The sequence below is a fragment of the Schistocerca piceifrons genome, chromosome 5 (genome assembly GCF_021461385.2).
Source record: "Schistocerca piceifrons isolate TAMUIC-IGC-003096 chromosome 5, iqSchPice1.1, whole genome shotgun sequence".
Taxonomy (NCBI): Eukaryota; Metazoa; Arthropoda; class Insecta; order Orthoptera; family Acrididae; genus Schistocerca; species Schistocerca piceifrons.
Genome location: NC_060142.1, coordinates 189195635 through 189215363, shown reverse-complemented (window position 1 = coordinate 189215363; position 19729 = coordinate 189195635). Strand labels below are relative to the sequence as shown.

At 40.7% G+C, this 19729-nt stretch overlaps 1 protein-coding gene across 1 annotated transcript in view; it reads left to right on the top strand.

Moving 5' to 3' along the window:
* The first annotated feature begins 15521 nt into the window (after positions 1 to 15521).
* Positions 15522 to 19729, top strand: part of LOC124798184 (neuferricin) — a 50046-nt gene continuing 45838 nt past the window's right edge. The window contains exon 1 of the mRNA XM_047261471.1: positions 15522 to 16126. Within this exon, the coding sequence (XP_047117427.1) occupies positions 15778 to 16126 (349 nt within the window). The 5' untranslated portion in view covers positions 15522 to 15777. The remainder of the gene's footprint in view (positions 16127 to 19729) is intronic.

The following is a 19729-nucleotide window of genomic DNA, read 5'->3' as shown; positions in this document are numbered from 1 at the left end:
CACCTGAATAAGAGAGGGAAAGATTGGTTGACTGAGCTTCTTGGAGAAAATGTATTTGGGGAGGAAGGGGGGACATAGTCACATAAAGCAAGATCTCTGTGGCTACCAGTCTCAGTGAGCTACCTTTTTTAGATTTGTATCAGGATTCAAGCATCCTATAATTAAGGAGGTTAAAATAATAGCAGAGAATTACAAAATACCTAAGAATGCACAGAAAAGTAAAGTTACCTTATTTCATCAGAATATTAGGCGACTGAGCAATAAGGGAGAAGAGCTTCGTGTTTGTTTGGAAAAAGTAGAGAGCTCTGAAAAGATGACATGCTGTGCCTATCTAAGCACGACATAACTACAGGGCTAGAAAAGATAAATATAAGAAATTACGCTTTAGCATGTTACTAATGTAGAACTAATGTAGGATAGAGAGCAGTTGTTACCTGTATTAAGACAGAATACATTTAGATCTTGTAGTATCAGCACATAAAAGTGTGTGCTTGTGAATTAATATTGAAAAATAGTTTACTTTTAAGTTTAACTGCATATATATCCCCAATCGGAAATTTTGAACTGTTTATGAGGCATATGGAGTCATTACAATGGTATGTCAGACAACAGCAACCAGTCAATAGTCTCTGGTGATTTCAAAGTGGTTTCTCTGAAAGTTACCCATGGGAAAAATGATCAGGAAACATTATTTGGCTCCTACGATTTGATCTCAGTAATTAACTTTCCAATATGGGTGGATAAAGACTGTAGGACTATAACTGATTATACGATATTTCAGTGTCTGCATTATTCTGAAATACAGTGCAGTGTTCGTTGAGACATGCATGCATGTCCACAGGAACTGACACTGCAGTGACAATAACAATTCTGAAATACATTCGCAGTTGCGAAATGGATAACTATCAGCTGCATAATGGAATGACGACAATGAAAATTTGTGCTGGACCAGCACTCAAACCAGGATTTCCTGCTTATTGCCAGCAGTTGCCTTAACATTTGGCTATCTGAACATGACTCATGGCCAGATGGAAACTTCCAAATGTCGTCAAACTACGTGTCTAGAATCTGTACTTACACGTCCATTATGTATATTCTCGTACAGGGGAGACATTTTACTTTAAAGTCGCCTTCCCAGTGTCAGCAGACAAATATGGTATCACAGTGTCTTTAGTATTCGAAGCTATGAAGCTGCTGCACCACGAATAAGTACAGGCATGGGTTTGAGGAATTCTTATAAATTTCGTGCAGATATGGCTGGAAGGCAGTAGGTAAGGGACCGATTGGTACACTGGATGGCAGGTGCAGGCGAAGTTGATATTTTGCAAACGAGTATGCGAAACAGGTTTACGACACCGGTCACAGGCTAGAAGGCACAGCCCGGTGGACACTGTATACAAATGTGAAGAAATCAGGGCAGCACACGGCACTGACGTGCTGTGAAGAACCCATCCATTGCAATTATAACAGCGCCTAGTGGCCAGTGTGTAAGGGTGGAAGCAGCCTGAGGAAAGCTGGTGTTGTAATTATCAAAGAGCACTCAACTCGTCCCTGCCAGAGGAACTATGTCAGAGGTGTAGAGAAAAGACATGTAAATTAGCGAGCCTGGAGGCTCACATGGGCAGTTGTGTCGCAATTTGATTCATGTCTATAACAGGAGAAAATGACGATTGTTTAAGTTGCAGTACAGCCATGACGACCTTTCGGTGATGGATATCGGTGAGCAACCAGCCCACTGTAGCTACCTCCAACATCTGTGATGGCATTTCACACTGTCGCACCTTGGGGATACATCGGCATGGAGAGTGAGGGGGCTGCTAGCCTCTGCACTCTGAGTGGCAACGTCCAGCAGACTCCAAGCTGCCGTCCACAAGGTTAGGGGTGCACCTTGTGGGTGCAGAGCCGTCTGGAGGCACTAAATGAGTTGCCCTGTTTGGTTGGCCAGAGCTGCGAAGGCTCACTACAACAACGGCGGTTGGCTGTTTCCCTTCGGCGCTCTTCTTGAGGTCCACGAGTCGCACTTGAGGGAGCAGTCAGTCATGTCTCGGGCCGTGGGCACAGTTAACACACGCAGTAGTCACTTAGCCGTGGTACAAGCAGGATTGCTACGTCCTCAAGCCTGGGCAACTGGCACTGATACTGCAGATACCAGCATTTGTGTTGGCGATAATGTAAGCACAGTGCATGACATCATCTCCGAGTTCAGCAGACTGCCTATTGCGTATCTTCGATGTAACAAAAGTCAACGACACACTTGTCTGTGTTTCTCTGCACGCTATGGCGTGAGTCATCCCTCTCTCCCACACCATACTGTGAGTTCGGTGGGTTGTAACAATTTGGTGTCAAGAAGTGGTCGAGTCGCTTTCCAACACAATACAGTGCATCGGAAAGTGTCAGTTCACTTTCAGCACTATGTTTTGATGAGAGTGTTGGTTTTGGAGAGTAGTGAGTGAGGCAGTGGCACTTGTCATCAGTTTTATTTGTACTATTTTTAAGTTAGCTCTTGTCGATAGAGTGCCTTCTGTGCCATGTGATCCAGCAGCGATCGCACTGATTAATCCCTTGTCGGGCAAGGCAACAGAAGATGTGACAATTTTCGTCAAGGATATTAGGGACGCTGAGGAAGCACATGGGTGGTCAGATGAAGTAACCCTGTATGTTGCTAATATGCGTTTAGCGTGGGACCACAAAGCATATGTTATCTACCACAAGACATTGAACAAAGCACATACGTTCCAGGAGTGGGCCGCGGGATTGTGCTGGCAGTACCAAAAGCGGAGCAGTGCGCGATTGTTTCGGGAGAAATTTAGTATGTTATCTATCCAGCACAACGAGTCTGAGGAAGCGTTCTTGGGTATAATCCGTAAACTAAACGCAAAGACATGTATACAGATCCAGAAAACAGAAGCTAACAGAGTACTGTTGCAAGAGGCAGAAAACAGAGCGGTGGATTTTTTTTTTTTTTTTTTTTTTTTTGCGTGGTATCCTTTCTGAAATGTCATGGGGGGTACAGATGGAGAACTCGGAGAACTTAGAGTCAGCTCTTAGGATCGCAACACTTGAAGAGGAGGTGGATATGACCACAAAGCAGAGAGTGGACCATCGCATGTTCGCTTCTAAAGCCAAGTGTTAGAGATGTGGTCAGAAGGGGCATGCGAGGAGGCGCTGTAAGCAACCAGAGTGCTATGCATATGGAGTAGTTGGCCACCGGGCATTTTCGGTAGGATGGGCAGAAAGCACTGGAAAGGGAAGCAGCCGTTAAAAGCACATGGGATTGCTTCAGTTGTCATAACACAGTCCTGATCGACTGCATAAGTTGTCAGTAAAGATCGATCAGCAGCATGAAATACCAGCAGGCATAGGATTTTCAGTTTCAGTGGATACTCCCTCCTGCCGGTGGTGTGAGTCCTCCCTCGGACATTGGTGTGAGTGCTGTTCTTAGCATAAGTTAGTTTGAGTAGTGTGTAGGTCTAGGGACCGATAACCTAAGCAGTTTGGTCCCTTAGGAATTCACACACATTTGAACATTTTTTTCAGTGGATACTGATTTGCCGTGGGAAAACATTATATGTGCTTGAATTGCTCTTAAGCAATGAAGAGTTGGATAGTTCGCATTGTTTTATTTGCAGGAGTTTAGTACATGTGAGTGACATTAACGAGGAATAGATTATTTCAGTTAGTGTGGATAACTTTGGTGGAGGGGAGGTGACTCTGTCAAAGGGTGCAATAATAGCCACTCTGTAAATCTTGGAAGATGAGGATTTCGATAGGTCGAGCTGAGAGGAAAATCACAAGCAAATAGTCCATAAGGAAGCGTTATGAAAAAAAGTAGATCATTTGAAGGGCAGTGATTGAATTGCTATAGCGAACTTATTGTTGAGGTTTAGTAATTTATTTTGTGCAAACGGAAGGTTACTGGTATCCTGGCTGATGCAACATCACATACTGACAGGAGATAGCGCACCAATTTATGGGAAGCCATACCGTATAGCAAAGCAGCTACAACCATTGGTAAAAGAATTTCTTGAACAATTATGGGATAGGGTTATAGAACTGAGTGATCGTCCCTGGAGCGCAAATATTACCATCATGCCAAAAAAGTCAGCAGACGGGACTCGGAAATACAGATTTTGCTATGACTACAGATATCTACACTCCTGGAAATGGAAAAAAGAACACATTGACACCGGTGTGTCAGACCCACCTTACTTGCTCCGGACACTGCGAGAGGGCTGTACAAGCAATGATCACACGCACGGCACAGCGGACACACCAGGTACCGCGGTGTTGGCCGTCGAATGGCGCTAGCTGCGCAGCGTTTGTGCACCGCCGCCGTCAGTGTCAGCCAGTTTGCCGTGGCATACGGAGCTCCATCGCAGTCTTTAACACTGGTAGCATGCCGCGACAGCGTGGACGTGAACCGTATGTGCAGTTGACGGACTTTGAGCGAGGGCGTATAGTGGGCATGCGGGAGGCCGGGTGGACGTACCGCCGAATTGCTCAACACGTGGGGCGTGAGGTCTCCACAGTACATCGATGTTGTCGCCAGTGGTCGGCGGAAGGTGCACGTGCCCGTCGACCTGGGACCGGACCGCAGCGACGCACGGATGCACGCCAAGACCGTAGGATCCTACGCAGTGCCGTAGGGGACCGCACCGCCACTTCCCAGCAAATTAGGGACACTGTTGCTCCTGGGGTATCGGCGAGGACCATTCGCAACCGTCTCCATGAAGCTGGGCTACGGTCCCGCACACCGTTAGGCCGTCTTCCGCTCACGCCCCAACATCGTGCAGCCCGCCTCCAGTGGTGTCGCGACAGGCGTGAATGGAGGGACGAATGGAGACGTGTCGTCTTCAGCGATGAGAGTCGCTTCTGCCTTGGTGCCAATGATGGTCGTATGCGTGTTTGGCGCCGTGCAGGTGAGCGCCACAATCAGGACTGCATACGACCGAGGCACACAGGGCCAACACCCGGCATCATGGTGTGGGGAGCGATCTCCTACACTGGCCGTACACCACTGGTGATCGTCGAGGGGACACTGAATAGTGCACGGTACATCCAAACCGTCATCGAACCCATCGTTCTACCATTCCTAGACCGGCAAGGGAACTGGCTGTTCCAACAGGACAATGCACGTCCGCATGTATCCCGTGCCACCCAACGTGCTCTAGAAGGTGTAAGTCAACTACCCTGGCCAGCAAGATCTCCGGATCTGTCCCCCATTGAGCATGTTTGGGACTGGATGAAGCGTCGTCTCACGCGGTCTGCACGTCCAGCACGAACGCTGGTCCAACTGAGGCGCCAGGTGGAAATGGCATGGCAAGCCGTTCCACAGGACTACATCCAGCATCTCTACGATCGTCTCCATGGGAGAATAGCAGCCTGCATTGCTGCGAAAGGTGGATATATACTGTACTAGTGCCGACATTGTGCATGCTCTGTTGCCTGTGTCTATGTGCCTGTGGTTCTGTCAGTGTGATCATGTGATGTATCTGACCCCAGGAATGTGTCAATAAAGTTTCCCCTTCCTGGGACAATGAATTCACGGTGTTCTTATTTCAATTTCCACGAGTGTAAACGCACAAACCATTTCGGATGCTTATCCAATTTCAAACATCACAGAAACTTTGGATAATCTGTGTCAGTGTCAGTTCTTTACAACTATGGACCTCAGGACTGGATACCATCAATTGGAGGCATCACCTGAAGATAGCCCGAAAAGAGCTTTTACCATCGCAACAGGACTTTTTCATTTGCAAACGCTTGCCATTTGGACTTAAGAACACACCGGCAGCTTAGCAGCGGTTATTAATTGGGTACTGTGAGAATTAAAGCCAAAAACTTGTTTAGTCTATCTCGATGGCGTAATTGTCTATTCAAAGGATCTACCAGGGCATGTGAGATGTTTGGAGGATGTCTTTAGTAGTTTACGATCGGCACGTTTGGCGTTAAGTTTGGACAAGTGTCATCTCGTGCAAACTCAAGTAAACTATCTGGGGCATGTGATCAGTGGGCGTTGTGTACAGACTGAGCCTCATCTTACAAGCGCAGTTCAAAATTATCCGATACCACAAACAACTAAGCAGGTACAGTCGCCCATTTACGTCTGTAATTATTATAGACGTTTCGTGAAAGAGTTTGTGAGAATAGTTGGACCCTTAAATAAGCTAATGAAGAAGGGGACGAAATTCCAATGGTCACAGGAAAGCCAGGAAGCATTTGAAAAATGGAAAGAAATATTAGTTTCAGATCCAGTACTGGTTTTTTCGAATTTCGAGGAAGAGTTCATCCATTTGTGCGATGCTTCAAATGAGGCAGTCGGCTGTGTTTAGCGACACCTGGCAGAAAGTCAAGAACTTCTGGTAGACTACGCTTCAAGGCAGTTGAACAAGGCAGAGCATAACTGCTATGAAACGCCCGTAGAACATCCTGTCAAGGGTCAGCCTAGTGTTAATTGTGAAATGTGCAGGTGCACCATCATGCTGATACCACATATGTCGACGCGTTTTCAGTGAGACATTTTCGAGCAACGTTGGCAGATTATTCTGTAGAAACGCGATGTATGTTGCAGCTGTTTGGGCCCCTGCAATGAAGTGAGGACCAATGAGGTGGTCGCCAATGATTCGGCACCATACATTTACAGTCCACGGTCGCTGTCGCTCTACCTGTCTGAGCCAGTGAGGATTGTCCACGGACCAGTAATGCATGTTCCGTTGATTCACTGCCCCGTCGTTTGTGAAACCCGCTTCATCGGTAAACAGATAGAACTGCAACGCATTCTCTGTTAATGCCCATTGACAGAATTGCACTCGATGATTAAAGCCATCACCATGTAATTGCTGATGTAGCGACACATGAAACGGGTGAAAGCGGTGACGATGCAGTATGCGCATGACACTACTTTGACTCAGTCCACCGTCTCTTGCAATGTCCAGTGTACTCATGTGTGAGTTCATGGCAACAGCAGCTAACACACCAACTGCACACGCTTCTCCTGTAACGGGCCTGTTACAGACCCGTTTGCATGCACAACCATACCTGTTGCATACAGTTGGCGGTAGATGTTTTGCAATGTGCGGCACGTTGGACGGTCTCTGTCCGGGTACCGTTCTGCATACACCCTGCAGGCTTCAGCTGCATTTCGTCGACACTCGCCATAGATGAGTATCATCTCCGCCTTTTCAGAGTTCGAATACACCATGGCCACAGTTCCTACAACACTACACTATCACAGACGTCTGGTAACACGGTGTACTACATTGGTCTGCGTGCGGAAATGAATGCAGAATAATAATAGCAGCAAGCACTACATGCGGACACTGCGACAGCTAGACCAAACCACAACAGTTCACTACAGCCACACTCGTAAACACGGTCGTCATCGTAAACATGTCCCTGCAGATGCTGCTCGCCGACCGTGGCCCGTGTTTGTTACAACACGCAACTGAACGTCGGAGGTTTCAAGCGTGAACTTTAGGTTACAATATCTCCGGATGTAATTAAAATTTTACAATGCAACAAACGGCACTGATTACGTATTTGTTTATATGTTCAGATGTGCTAACGTGGTTCCATTTAAAAAAACGTAGGTTTGTGTTAAAAAACATACTTCCGTGCATTTTTGTATGGTTTGTATTAAACAATTACACTAGCCCCTCCGCACGTTCGGTCTGTGGAATCGGTTCGTCAGTATTTGATGTGGTTTACGAAATATATCCAGCGGTAATGTTAGGTGACTCACCCTGTATATATATATACATAAAGTGGAAGTTAATCCTCACGAAATCTTTGGCTATAAAACATATAAGATTCGTCTGTCTAAGCAGCCTGTGGTGTGTGAAGAAGTAAAGCAAATGCTTAAGTGGAATACCATAGTACCATCAATATCTCTTTACTGCAGTCCATTATTAACTTTAATCAAATCAAACATAAATATATGCTTAGTTCTGGCTGCACATGCGATCAACAAAATCATCATGCCAGTTCACAAAAAACCGGAAAATCTCGAAGGACAATTGCAGAAATTTTTAGGGTTACAGTACTTATCAACCACGGATTTAGAAAATCCGTTTTGGCAAGTAACACTGAGCAAAGAGTCAAGGAAGTATACTGCTTTTATTTTTCGTGGCCACAGTTACCAATCTTGAGTATTACCATTCGGACTAATTGTAAGTTCAGGTGTTTTTATTACTGCTGTAGACTCAAATCTAGCACAGAATTACTGGAAAAGGTAACGTTGTACGTTGATGACATCCTTATAGCCACACAGACATGGGAATATAACGTTTATGCTTTAGAAAACAAATGTAAATTCGCACAAGAAGCTGTTGCAGCAAATATACAGAAGTCAAAGTTTGTGCAAAATGAGATTAAGTGCTTGGGACACACAATCAGTTCTGAAGGCAGTAGACCAAATCCTAGTAAATTAGATGCAATTAAGAATTTTCCTTAACTACATACCAGAAAACAATTAAAATCTTTCCTGGGTTTAGTGCCATTTGTAGGCGCTTCATGCCAAACACTTGCTGGCTCTTTTAAAGAGGAATCATGCTTGGATTTGAATGGAACAATGTACATGATATTTTAACAGAATAAAGGAAGCATTGGTAAACTCAAATATTTTGTCATTCTGATCTTAATGAAGATTTGTGTATTGCAAGTCATGCATCACGCACAGTCTTAGATCAGTCTTTTTAAGGTAATAGAAACTGAGGACAACCAAGAGGCGAAAATTATTGGTTTTGCTAATCGAATTCTAAGTGAGTGAGAACGTACTTATTCAGCCACAGAGGTGAAAACATTGGGAATGACTTGGTCTTTTAAGAAATCTAACTATTGTATTTTTGGAAGACTTGTGAAGGTATACACTAACCAACAAGTGTTAAGCTTTTTAATGACACGCAAACTCGTACATCCACGATCATTGTGATAGGCAATGACTTTGCAGAACTACTCATTCGAAATAGTATACATTAAAGGTAAAAATAACATAATTGTAGACGCATTGTCACGTGAACCTCAGGGACTATCTCATGATGTAGATGATATGGAACATATGAACGATTATCGCCTCATGTTGCTGCAGGACAAACACTACCATCAATATTGTCTAGACTTATGTAGGAGTATGTCAACACTGCAGAGGGTTGACAATAGATGGAGCAAAGTAAAATCGACCACAGCAAGCAACCATGACCATCCTATTGGAAAACATTATAAACTATATCAGGGCATCTTATTTTAGTGTCGACATTCAGACAGTAATCAATGATGCATCTGTATTCCACAAGAATCACAAGTAAATCTAATCTGGCATACACCTTTTACTTGGGGACACTATGGCACAAAGAAATGTATGCAGAAACTGAACACTTACTATAATTGCATAGCTTCTGCAGCCAGAGTCAGTAGACATAAAAGTTTTGTGGGTATGGTACCACATCATAAAATACAAAACTACTGCAGAAGGGAAACACTTACTGTTATTGCACGAACATGTGGATGAGAATTCACAAACTTATCACAACATGTACTATTTGTCAAAAGGCAATGCATGAGAGTCTAGGTTGTACAGTGGAATTGCATTCAATTATTCCCAATAAACCTAAGGCAATTGTAGCGACAAACATAAGTGGGCCTTATCTTAGAAGCAGAGGTGGAGTCAAGTATGAACTCACTCTGTATGACCTTTTCTCAAAATATGTGAAACTATATGCCACATAATGCGTGACAGCCAACAAATCATTAAACGGCTAAGTGGACATTATGTACCTAGTGTTGGCAAACCTGTCGCCAACCTTTTGGACAATGCATCTTATTACACAGGCTATAACTGGAGGAAGTTTTTGAAATATAATGACATCAAAATTATTCGTATCTCAAGATTTAGCCCTCAATCCAATCCGTGTGAAAGGGTGTTCCAGTAATTAAGCCGTTTTATGACAATGTACATTTCAGGGAATCATTTCGAGTGTGTGAACTATTTATCTCTTTTTGGGGGCGTTTACAATAATTTGCCAATATATGACTCTAATTATACACCTATAGAAATTATGTTAAACGTAAAGGAAAGTAACGAATGGCGTGGTCCCCTTCTGAAGATTCCTGGTCAACTGGAATACTATGACAACAGGATATGAGATGTATTAATTACCATAGTAAATAACGCCAGAATTAGAAAAGACGAATTTTACAAAACTATAAAACGAACTCAGGAACTTATAATAGGCATGCAAGTGCTTTTAGTACTCACCCAAAATCTTGTGCATTGAAGCGACATAAACCTAAGTGGGTGCCTCTTTATGAAGGTCCATACATCATTGTTCACAATCCAAATGCTGGGTCATGCCTGTTACAAAATCCTAGAAAAAACAAAACAGTTGGATTATACCATCAAAGAGATTTAGGTAAGTTTTTTACTAAAGCATAAACAAAGTCAGTAAGAGAAAGCTCAAACCAGGAATATAAAGCACTTCACTGTGTCTACAGCTTACAAATACAGAAAATCGTTTAAGGTATTTTATTTCAGATCAGCAGATATGATGAAAGAACAGATGACGAGGAAAACTTTATGATGATTTAAATTATCTCCATTTGATAAATTATTTATTTAATTTATTATGCTGCATAATGAAGATTATGGCAATGAATTTTCCATGCAACAGTAATGACAGAAGACTGAGCATATATGAACCTAACACAAATGGAAATCATTCCAAGAAACGAACTACGTTTCAAAACACACAATGAAACCACATACTTTCAGAATATAATGGAAAATGTCAAAGTAAGCAGACAAATGATGTAGATGAACGAAATCATTACTCATCATTGGAAAATGGATTAGGGTCCACAAACACATCAAGTGCTGTACCTTGTAGCGTGATTCAGAGCAGTTTTAATTTCTACTTTAACTGTAGTTTTTAACTCATAGATATGCACTTGAGCTCATGGGTTGTTGCATAGCTTGTGCTGGGCCTAATCCTTTCTGTCAGGTTTCAGCAGTAATTTCAGAATTCCTATGGTGACATAAAAGAAAGATATAACTGCTGAATGAATAAATGCACAGCAGAATGTTTAGAATGACAGCTGTATTTAAAGACACATTTGCAGAATGGGGGTGGATATTTTGCAAAAACGTAAATATAAGTACAGATATAAATAAAGAATTATTTAAAATATTAATTAGTAAAGTGGTTGTATAGATTGTGGCACGCAACTGCTGAAACATTAGAATAATTATGCAGTTCAGCTGTCTTGCTGAGAAGATGCCACCTTTTTTGTTCATGAAGCTGAACAGATAGGACGTATATTTGCCATCGCTGCAGATAGTTATTTGGTACATCGGCATTATTCTATTTTCTCAAGACACAATCTCACTAGGCGTATTCATAGTTACACACAACATCAGAATTAATGTAAGTGTCTGTGTAATTTAATTTAATGTAATATTTTGTGAATACAGTGACATATTTAACCTTGTGTTTCATTTATCTTGTAAGCTATTGTTCAAATTTCCATGGCTTAAAGTTCCATGTTACAAATTCTATGAATGGTCCAGCACGAACCAACACTTTGGAATTATTCAGTCTATGAAGTCTGATAAAGAAATATTTTCAGAAAAATCACTCACGGTCAAACTTGCAATAAATGGACCTTACGCCAAAAGCCATTGTCAAGCACCCAAAGTTTGTATTAACATACTCTGATCACACACTGTTATCAGTATCTATTATTATTTGTCTGTTGGTTGATATTCACAAACGAGACAAGACAACTCACAATAAATCAAACTGGAGACTTCGGGACTGGACCTTTTATTGTATTTGCTACATTGTTTTTCTTTGTTGCATGGATAATGGGGAGCCATTGCCATTGAATATTTAAAAAGACCAAACAAAAAGATGAACCACTGAAATTGTTGGTGAAACCTGGAATCTACACTGTATACTTGGGCCCATGGTAAGACACCGCATTTTTACATTAGCACACTTATACAGGCACTTTGAGTAATTGTTTCTTGCTTCCTAGCTTTGTGAAAATTTTCTGTGACCATAGCAGTCATTTTGGCATAAGGTAACGGATTCCAAATTATTTTTATCATACAGTTTATTGCAACAATACATTCGTACCATTCCACAAAATAGGCGAATTGTGTCATGTGCAATGTAAAATGGCAAGCAGCCATTAATGTTAATTATTTCATCATTTATTGCAATTCTTGCTCAGTTAAGCCAACATTGTTGCTATACGGAATTAATTTTATGAATTCATTCTCAAACGAGCTTAAAGATTTTTCTCCCACTATAGATTACGTGTAGCATGTTGGTAACACGTAAACAATTAGCAAAAAAGAAAAATTTGAGACAACAGACACAAACCGAATCTGACTTGGACACTGAACAACTCAGTGACAATGACTCCAGAGTTAACCCCAATGGTAATGAACAATCAACATGCCTAGTGACGGAAATTTCGTAAATATTCACAAACCAGACCGGGTAAGCCACGCTAAATCAAAAGTAGTTAGACAGAAAACTTTTAAAAGAACGAACAAAATCGTATTAATGATGACAGGAATGTTTTAAGGCACCATAAACTTTGGTAAATTCAAAGACTGAAATTCAGCATAGTGTACAGTGAAATGTGACTGAGGCTACTGCAAGTAGCAAAAACAAATGTAAATGAGTGTGAGAAGTAATGAGGAATTTTAAATGCGAAATGTTCTCGGAAACATGACAACAACCCACCTGCCAAGTACAGCATCCAAAACAGTGATTGATGCAGAAATTCTGTCACTCTTCCTCATGGTTCTGGAAAGAAAGGGTGTGTTATGGCGCTTGTTCCCAAACGAATTGCCCCCACGAAGAGCACCAGTTGGGTATTGCTGTGTGTATGTGTTATTTGGCAAGAAAAGAGCATCAAAAAAATCAAATGTTATATGTAAAGTATGATATAGACATGAATTATAGCAAAGACTCTTTTAACAATGACATTGAATAAACAGGTAACTTCAGACCACTAACATTTGAACGATTATAAGTTTTCCTGGGCACTGAGTGGACACTGCATATCATGTACAGTCTCCAAATATATTTAAAAAATCGTCAATTTGATATATATATATATATAAAGATGCATGATTTCCCTTTCTGTTGATTTCGATGTAAGAAGCCAAATAGTTAACCACTTGTGACAAGTATTAAGCCGTTGCACAAGAGTGGCATACAAGGAGCTACTGCACATATCAGAGACTTTTGAAATATTAATGTTGTGTGATGTCAGCTGTGACGTATTCAGCTTGCACTGAGACTACAATAATTCACCAACAAGTGTGGCGTGAGAATTAAATTTTATTATTGTATATAAAGATAAAAGAGAACTGGTAAATGTATGTTTTTGAAGAATATTGTAAACAAACCTTAAAAGTAAATAGTTCAACTGTAGTTTGGCACTCAGTGTCAATATTTAATGGACTGTGTAATAGATCTTTTAAGGGAAAAGAAAAATTACGTAAGGAACAAATACGCCGAATAGCTGCAAAGAATTAATTTATTTAGGCATAGGAGAGAACTTCTCAGATAGTTTTTATTTATTAAAACAGAAGACAAAAACTTTTATTTATTACTCTTCTGTTCTGTCCCTTAGAGTCTGGAGAGGAACGTCCTAGCGTAATCTACCAGACGCTGTACAACTATTTAGTTGATAAAATAGGTCATCATAAGTATTGGTGTTTTATTCAAAATGGCAGTATACCGAACCTAATAGCTTCTGTCATTAACAATTTGCATTTGCGTAGTAATATTTCGAGCAATCAGTGTGAAGATAATTGATGAAACATAATGGCCATTAACTATCATTTTATTATAGGTCTCATATCATAATATGTGCCCTATCAGACCAGCAACCTGTATCTATTAAATATCAAAGTCTGATGTTTTCTTGTCCGGCGACAGTAGAAATATAATTTGAGAGACCGTGATTCAAACCTGTAATAAGATTATTTATGTCATTATGTAACTAAGACAAGCTTTAAAGCCGAATACAAGATGCAAAAATAAATGTTTAAGGGAAAGGTACTGGGGGCGATATTCTCTTTACACAAAAATTTCTATTGGATTGGCAATTAAAATTAACTTTAAATAAACCAAATTTTCAGAAGATGTGCATATAGTTTCTAATATTTATAAAATGCAAATTCCTTTTCCTCAAGCTCCTTGTAGAGCGTGTGAAATTCCCATTCTGTATGACATAAAGACATTTTTCGTTGCACACTTCTGTCTCCATTCTCTAATATAAAAGCTGCCCCTGAAAGCTGAAAATCATTTGAGCCTGGTACAAGTCCCGCAAAAAAAAAAAAAAAAAAAACAGTTGGGGACAGCAATGGGATTTGAGATCATGCGACATTGGTTGACTTGTCGTGATGGGCAGTGTGAATATAACATGACGTGACAGTGTATTGATGGTTACTGTGAATTGGCGTTGACGCAAATAGGAAACTCAATAATGAAATGAAGACTAAGAAGATTTGGAAGCAGATAATGCAGTACTGTAACATCAGTGAGCTCTGCGAAAATAGATTAACTTCCGATGTTAGAGGAAAACGATACTGTAAAACTTTCTTATCCGTGAAACCTTGACGTGACGAGACAGTCAGTTGATGGTCTGTGTGAATGCCGCCACAATGTATTGTGGAATGTAAAAAGTTTTCGATGGTGTTGAACTACTGTCAATCTTCTTTAAAAGAGTAAACTGCCATTTGCTTGTGTATTACTTAATTACTCTTTTGTAATATCTATATTTCTTCTTTTATGCCATTGTCAAGTACAATGCTAAACGTTATTAAATCATTATTGTCATACCTGTTACGGCAGTCCAAAATAGATATACAAGACCAATACATGTCTTTAAGATGTAACTGTCAAAGAATGTCTACCTTTGGCAGGTACTTCTTCAAGACATGTTCTAATTTTGTTTATCTGTCTTGGACTGCCTTAACAGATATGACATAATAATGATCTCACAACTTTTAGCATTGTATTTGATAATGCCATAAAAGCCTAATTGTAGATAGTACAGAAGATGGATATGGTAATACCCAGTCAAATCGTGATTACTCTTTTTTTCTTTTCTTTAAAAAAATGTGTAATGTTTTGTCGTGAAGTTCCGTTTCTTCCCTTTTTAATTATGAATCGACCGTTATTGGCCTCCAAACACGGTGGTTGGAGGATGTGTATATAAGTTTTCGTTGTCTCTGGCATGAGATATAAATTCCTTTTTAGATGAATGGGAATGGTATCGGTTTCCAGTGGTAGGAATAAGCATGTTCACTGCACATTACATTACATTAATACTTGATCCATAGATCATGAATACAGCATTTCGTAATGATGTGGAACTAGTTGGTTTAACATAGGCTTTCATTACATAATTTTCTTTAACCTCATTCGCGCGAACGAACGGCTGGCGTCTCAAACAACTAAAAAAGTGTTGTATTTTTGATCGATATAATCTGTCAACATTCGAAATTATCGATCGGTCGATTGTATCCTGTGTTTTGACTTTTGTTGCATATTGACTTGAGGCATGTGCGTGGGCCGTGGTGTTTGTGTTTGCGTTAGCCGGTAACATAATTGATGTCCAGTAACATACGTATAGAGAGTTGATCAAGAAAGAAGCAAACCTTTGACTTTTATTGGTTATTAATAATAAGAATTGTCCAGAACACAATTAGTATTGCGTGTGTAGTGAAAACAGTGCCTATCTTAGTGTCTGATAATGAACGCGAAAAATGTGTTTCTAGTTTCCTTCTTAATCACTGCAGTTGCATTTTATTTACACGAGTACCATTTATCTACATTAGTCAGTGTTTTCAAGTTTTCGCCTTATTTGAATAGCGTCATGATAAGTGTTCATAATGTGTTACTAACTTGGTTTGGAAGTGTTAGGAGTCAAGAAGATTTAGGCGTCAAAAACAATCAGAAATCTACGACGGTATTTACTCTTGAGGATCTGAAGAAATTTAATGGTGAACGTGGTTTATATTTATCAATTATGGGCAAAGTTTATGATGTAGGAAAAGAGAACAAGCATTATAAGGCCGGTGCAGACTATCACTTTTTCACAGGTAAATGTTCAATGTGTAATTATTCCAGTCGGTGACGAGAAGGTAAGGGCAGCAGTAAGATCAATATTGCAGTTTCTTGTATCGATGTACAAACACGCTACAGCACTAGTCTTACCCTAAGTATTTTTGTGATTATCAACAATGTAATATACCAACAGCTGTATTACATTGCCTGTGCGGCTGTGATGGCAAAAATGTAATATGTTAATGTTATAAAATAGCAATTTTGCTAGCATTGGTTTTTGTTTAATATTATTGTATCACTAGTCTTTACCCTGCGGCATCATCCACATATGTGTTAGACACATATCTTCAGTACACCTTCTCCTACCATTAAACCACCTTCTGCCTCTGCCTCACCCTCCATCTGCCCTGCAACATTGTCCAACCACCTCTTCTCTGTATCTCCACCCCCCCTCTCTCAGTCTCTTCATTTCCTCCACTCCCTTGCTCTGATCATATCTTCTCCCTGTATCCTCTGTTGATAACCCTCTCTGTTTCCTTTTCCACCTGCCCTCTGCCCCTCTACACCTTCCATCTCCTCATGCATTCCCCTCCCCCCCTCTCTCCTCTCTTCGTTCATTTCAGCCTCCCCTCTGCTCTGTCTGTCCCCTCCTCTGCCTTTCTCAACCTGTTCCCAGCCATGCTCATCAACACATGTAGTCCCTGCAATACATTTCAATAAAGTAGGCCGATACTATTCCCACAATATGCTTGTCGCAGGGCAGGCTGCACATCAGGGACATGAAAATAATTTATTTTGCCTCTGATGTACAGCCCGCCATTTAAGCTGGTTGATAAAGCAGGCTGTGATACTACAATTCAACATGTCGTATTGGGCAGCATACATGTTGAAGCTCCTTACTTGTAGGTTGCCCTGCAAAGCAAGTTGATTGGCAGGCCGATGATGTTCCCACACAGCATGCTGGTCAGGCAAGGCAGCCTTTGCCAGGGGTTTGGAAAAACTTGGTTTTGCCCATATCTCTGCTATTGGAGCTAGGAGGTTTTAAACCCTACAGTGCTGATCCTCTGAGGCCTACAGTTTCTGTGCTAAACTTGTTTGAAACCAATCTAGGGGTTTGGGAGAAGATACTTTACGTATACATGTGCACTCTTCTTTTTTAAAATTCCTCTAAGATCTTTGAACACAACTTTATAGCAAAAACAACAACCAGCATAGGCCTAATTTTCTTAAATATTTGTATTCTTGTGTATTAACAAAGAGAAATGAGTGTCTGTCTAAACATTTGAGACTACTTTTAATTCTTTATGTTAAAGTTGCTGTAATAGACGGCACAAAATCACTTTATTGTCTGTGTTGTATGAAAATTCTCAGACCTTTAGCAGTTATGTGGTTAGTTATGAGGTTAGTTATGAGGAAGTATTTCCTGATAACAAATAGTAGGAAAAATAGCAAGTTTTTACTTGGCAAAATATCACATGTGTGCCAAAACTGGCAAGTGCACAAATATTAAGTTTTGAAACCTTACGAAATGTAAAAAGGTAGCTAGGCCTACCTCCAACTGCACAGGTAATTCACAACTGTTGTAAGACATGCTGTACTATTCCAGTTGTATAACTAGCCTATGTGCCACTACCCATAAGAACTGAAATGATAATCTGCACAAGTTTACTAAAGTGAAAGGCAGGGTCAGCCAATTGGTAGCATACGCAGAACTGCAGTTTGTCTGTAAAAGGAGATTGCTCACAAAACTCTTAATTAGGCCCTACGGTTGTTACTGGATTACTGGTGAGATGTGAAGTCCATGTCAAGAGGAACTATCAGATGAAATTGACCATAGGATTAGATGATAGCAATGTTAATAATCAGAGGCTTGTTTGAGTTGTTTGAGAAAGTTACAGGAACACAAGAAAACCTTCTGCGCCCTATATCCTGAATGTTGCTTAGAAAATTCTAAAAACTGGCTTTCAGGGAAAAAAATATATTTTTTGGCTCCTGGTCCTCCAGTTCTACACCCTTTTTATTAAGACCATGAAGAAAAGATCTGGGTCAGCGGAAGCGTTCAATTCCACCCGTCGGCGTTGACCCGTGACGTAAGGCTGTTGTGGTCTGTGACATCACGATGGCGCAGAATTTAGTTTGTGAGAGTGGCGTGTTGGTAGGTGTCATTTTGATGTGATCGGTGGTGCTCTCTGGTGGTATGTTTATTTGTTGTGTGTTAGGCGATGTTTTTGGTTTACTTTGCGTGTGTGGTGTGCTTATAGGTGGCATATTGTTGCGGTTGGTGGTTCTCTCTGGTGGTGTGTTATGGGTAGCGTGTTATGTGGCGTATGGGGTTCATTTGCATGGTAGCATTTCATGTGTGTGGTATCAGTAGTGACTGTGCTTTCAGCGGAATATTTTTCAGTGAGTTAACGATTTTGGTTTTGTTATGTCAACATTATTGTAGTTTTTTTCTGTTCGTTGTGTGTGAATTTTGGTAAACTGCGATGTTTATGTCTTTGGAATGACAAGGTCAACAGTTTTCGGTTGTCGGCGATGGTTGGGGACAGTGCGTTGTCTTTAATAAAATTTCGTCAACTATTCGGATTTTTGGATGAAGTCGTGCAGTGTTCAGTGTGTCATGAAGAAATGAGGCTTACTAAAGTTCCGTCGTCTCGGACCAGGGACGACTGTATGTGGAGATGTCATAAGGATAACAGGTCAAGTGAAGATGTCAGTCCATGGGTGAGGGAGGGGGTCAGGGGTGAATAGTTTGCAGTATACTAGACCTAACTAGATATATTGAAAGTAACGATACTGTTGTTCAGTTTTGACCACTTGTGTCACCATCGGTAATTTTTTTCTCAATGGAGGGAGGTATGGTGAGAAACTGATCTGTAGCATAGTGCAAGGTCTGGGTTAAGTTGGGAGGTAAGATAAGTAGTATTGTTGTGGATTAGTGAAGCCAGAATATTCTTCATCGTAACAATTAGGATTACTGATAATCTCACACAAAACCTTATCATAGGAGTCCTTTTAGTTTACTGGTTTTTGTTTTGGTAATAGTTTCATGCTGTTGCTGATATCATTCATGACTTATTACATCTTTGATACTGTGAAACACATCTCTTCTACTGCAAGCTCCTTGCTTTCCATATTTTGGGAGTAGGTAGTAGGGACCAAAACGTCAACATAGGCTCTAGTAGCACACTTTTAAGAATGAGCTCTTACTCATCTTTGCTACTGTGAAACACACCTAATCTATCTCAGAGCTCATAAGTTATGCATTTTAGAGCCGACATTTACTAGCCTCTTTTTTTGTTTTGGTGTAAGGAGTGTGTTCTGAAAGTCTGTAAAGGGAAATTAATTTTTTTTACCAGTATGTTACAACTTGGAACACAAAAGTTTACCTTAACATGAAAGTGGCTGAATTATAACACAGAATATTACCATTTACCAGCTGGAAGCAGATCTCTTTCACTAGTTCGGAATGTAACACTTCTTGCAGTGCAAGAGAGGGTTAGGTTGGAAGAAACAGCACACAAGAAAATTCTTTCAGACGCCAGGCTAAGGGTAGCTCCAGCCAGGATGAAACATATTGCGTTATGTGTCATTGTCATTTGCGTGACCCTTGTTGTTAGATGGCATTTTTGTCTGGT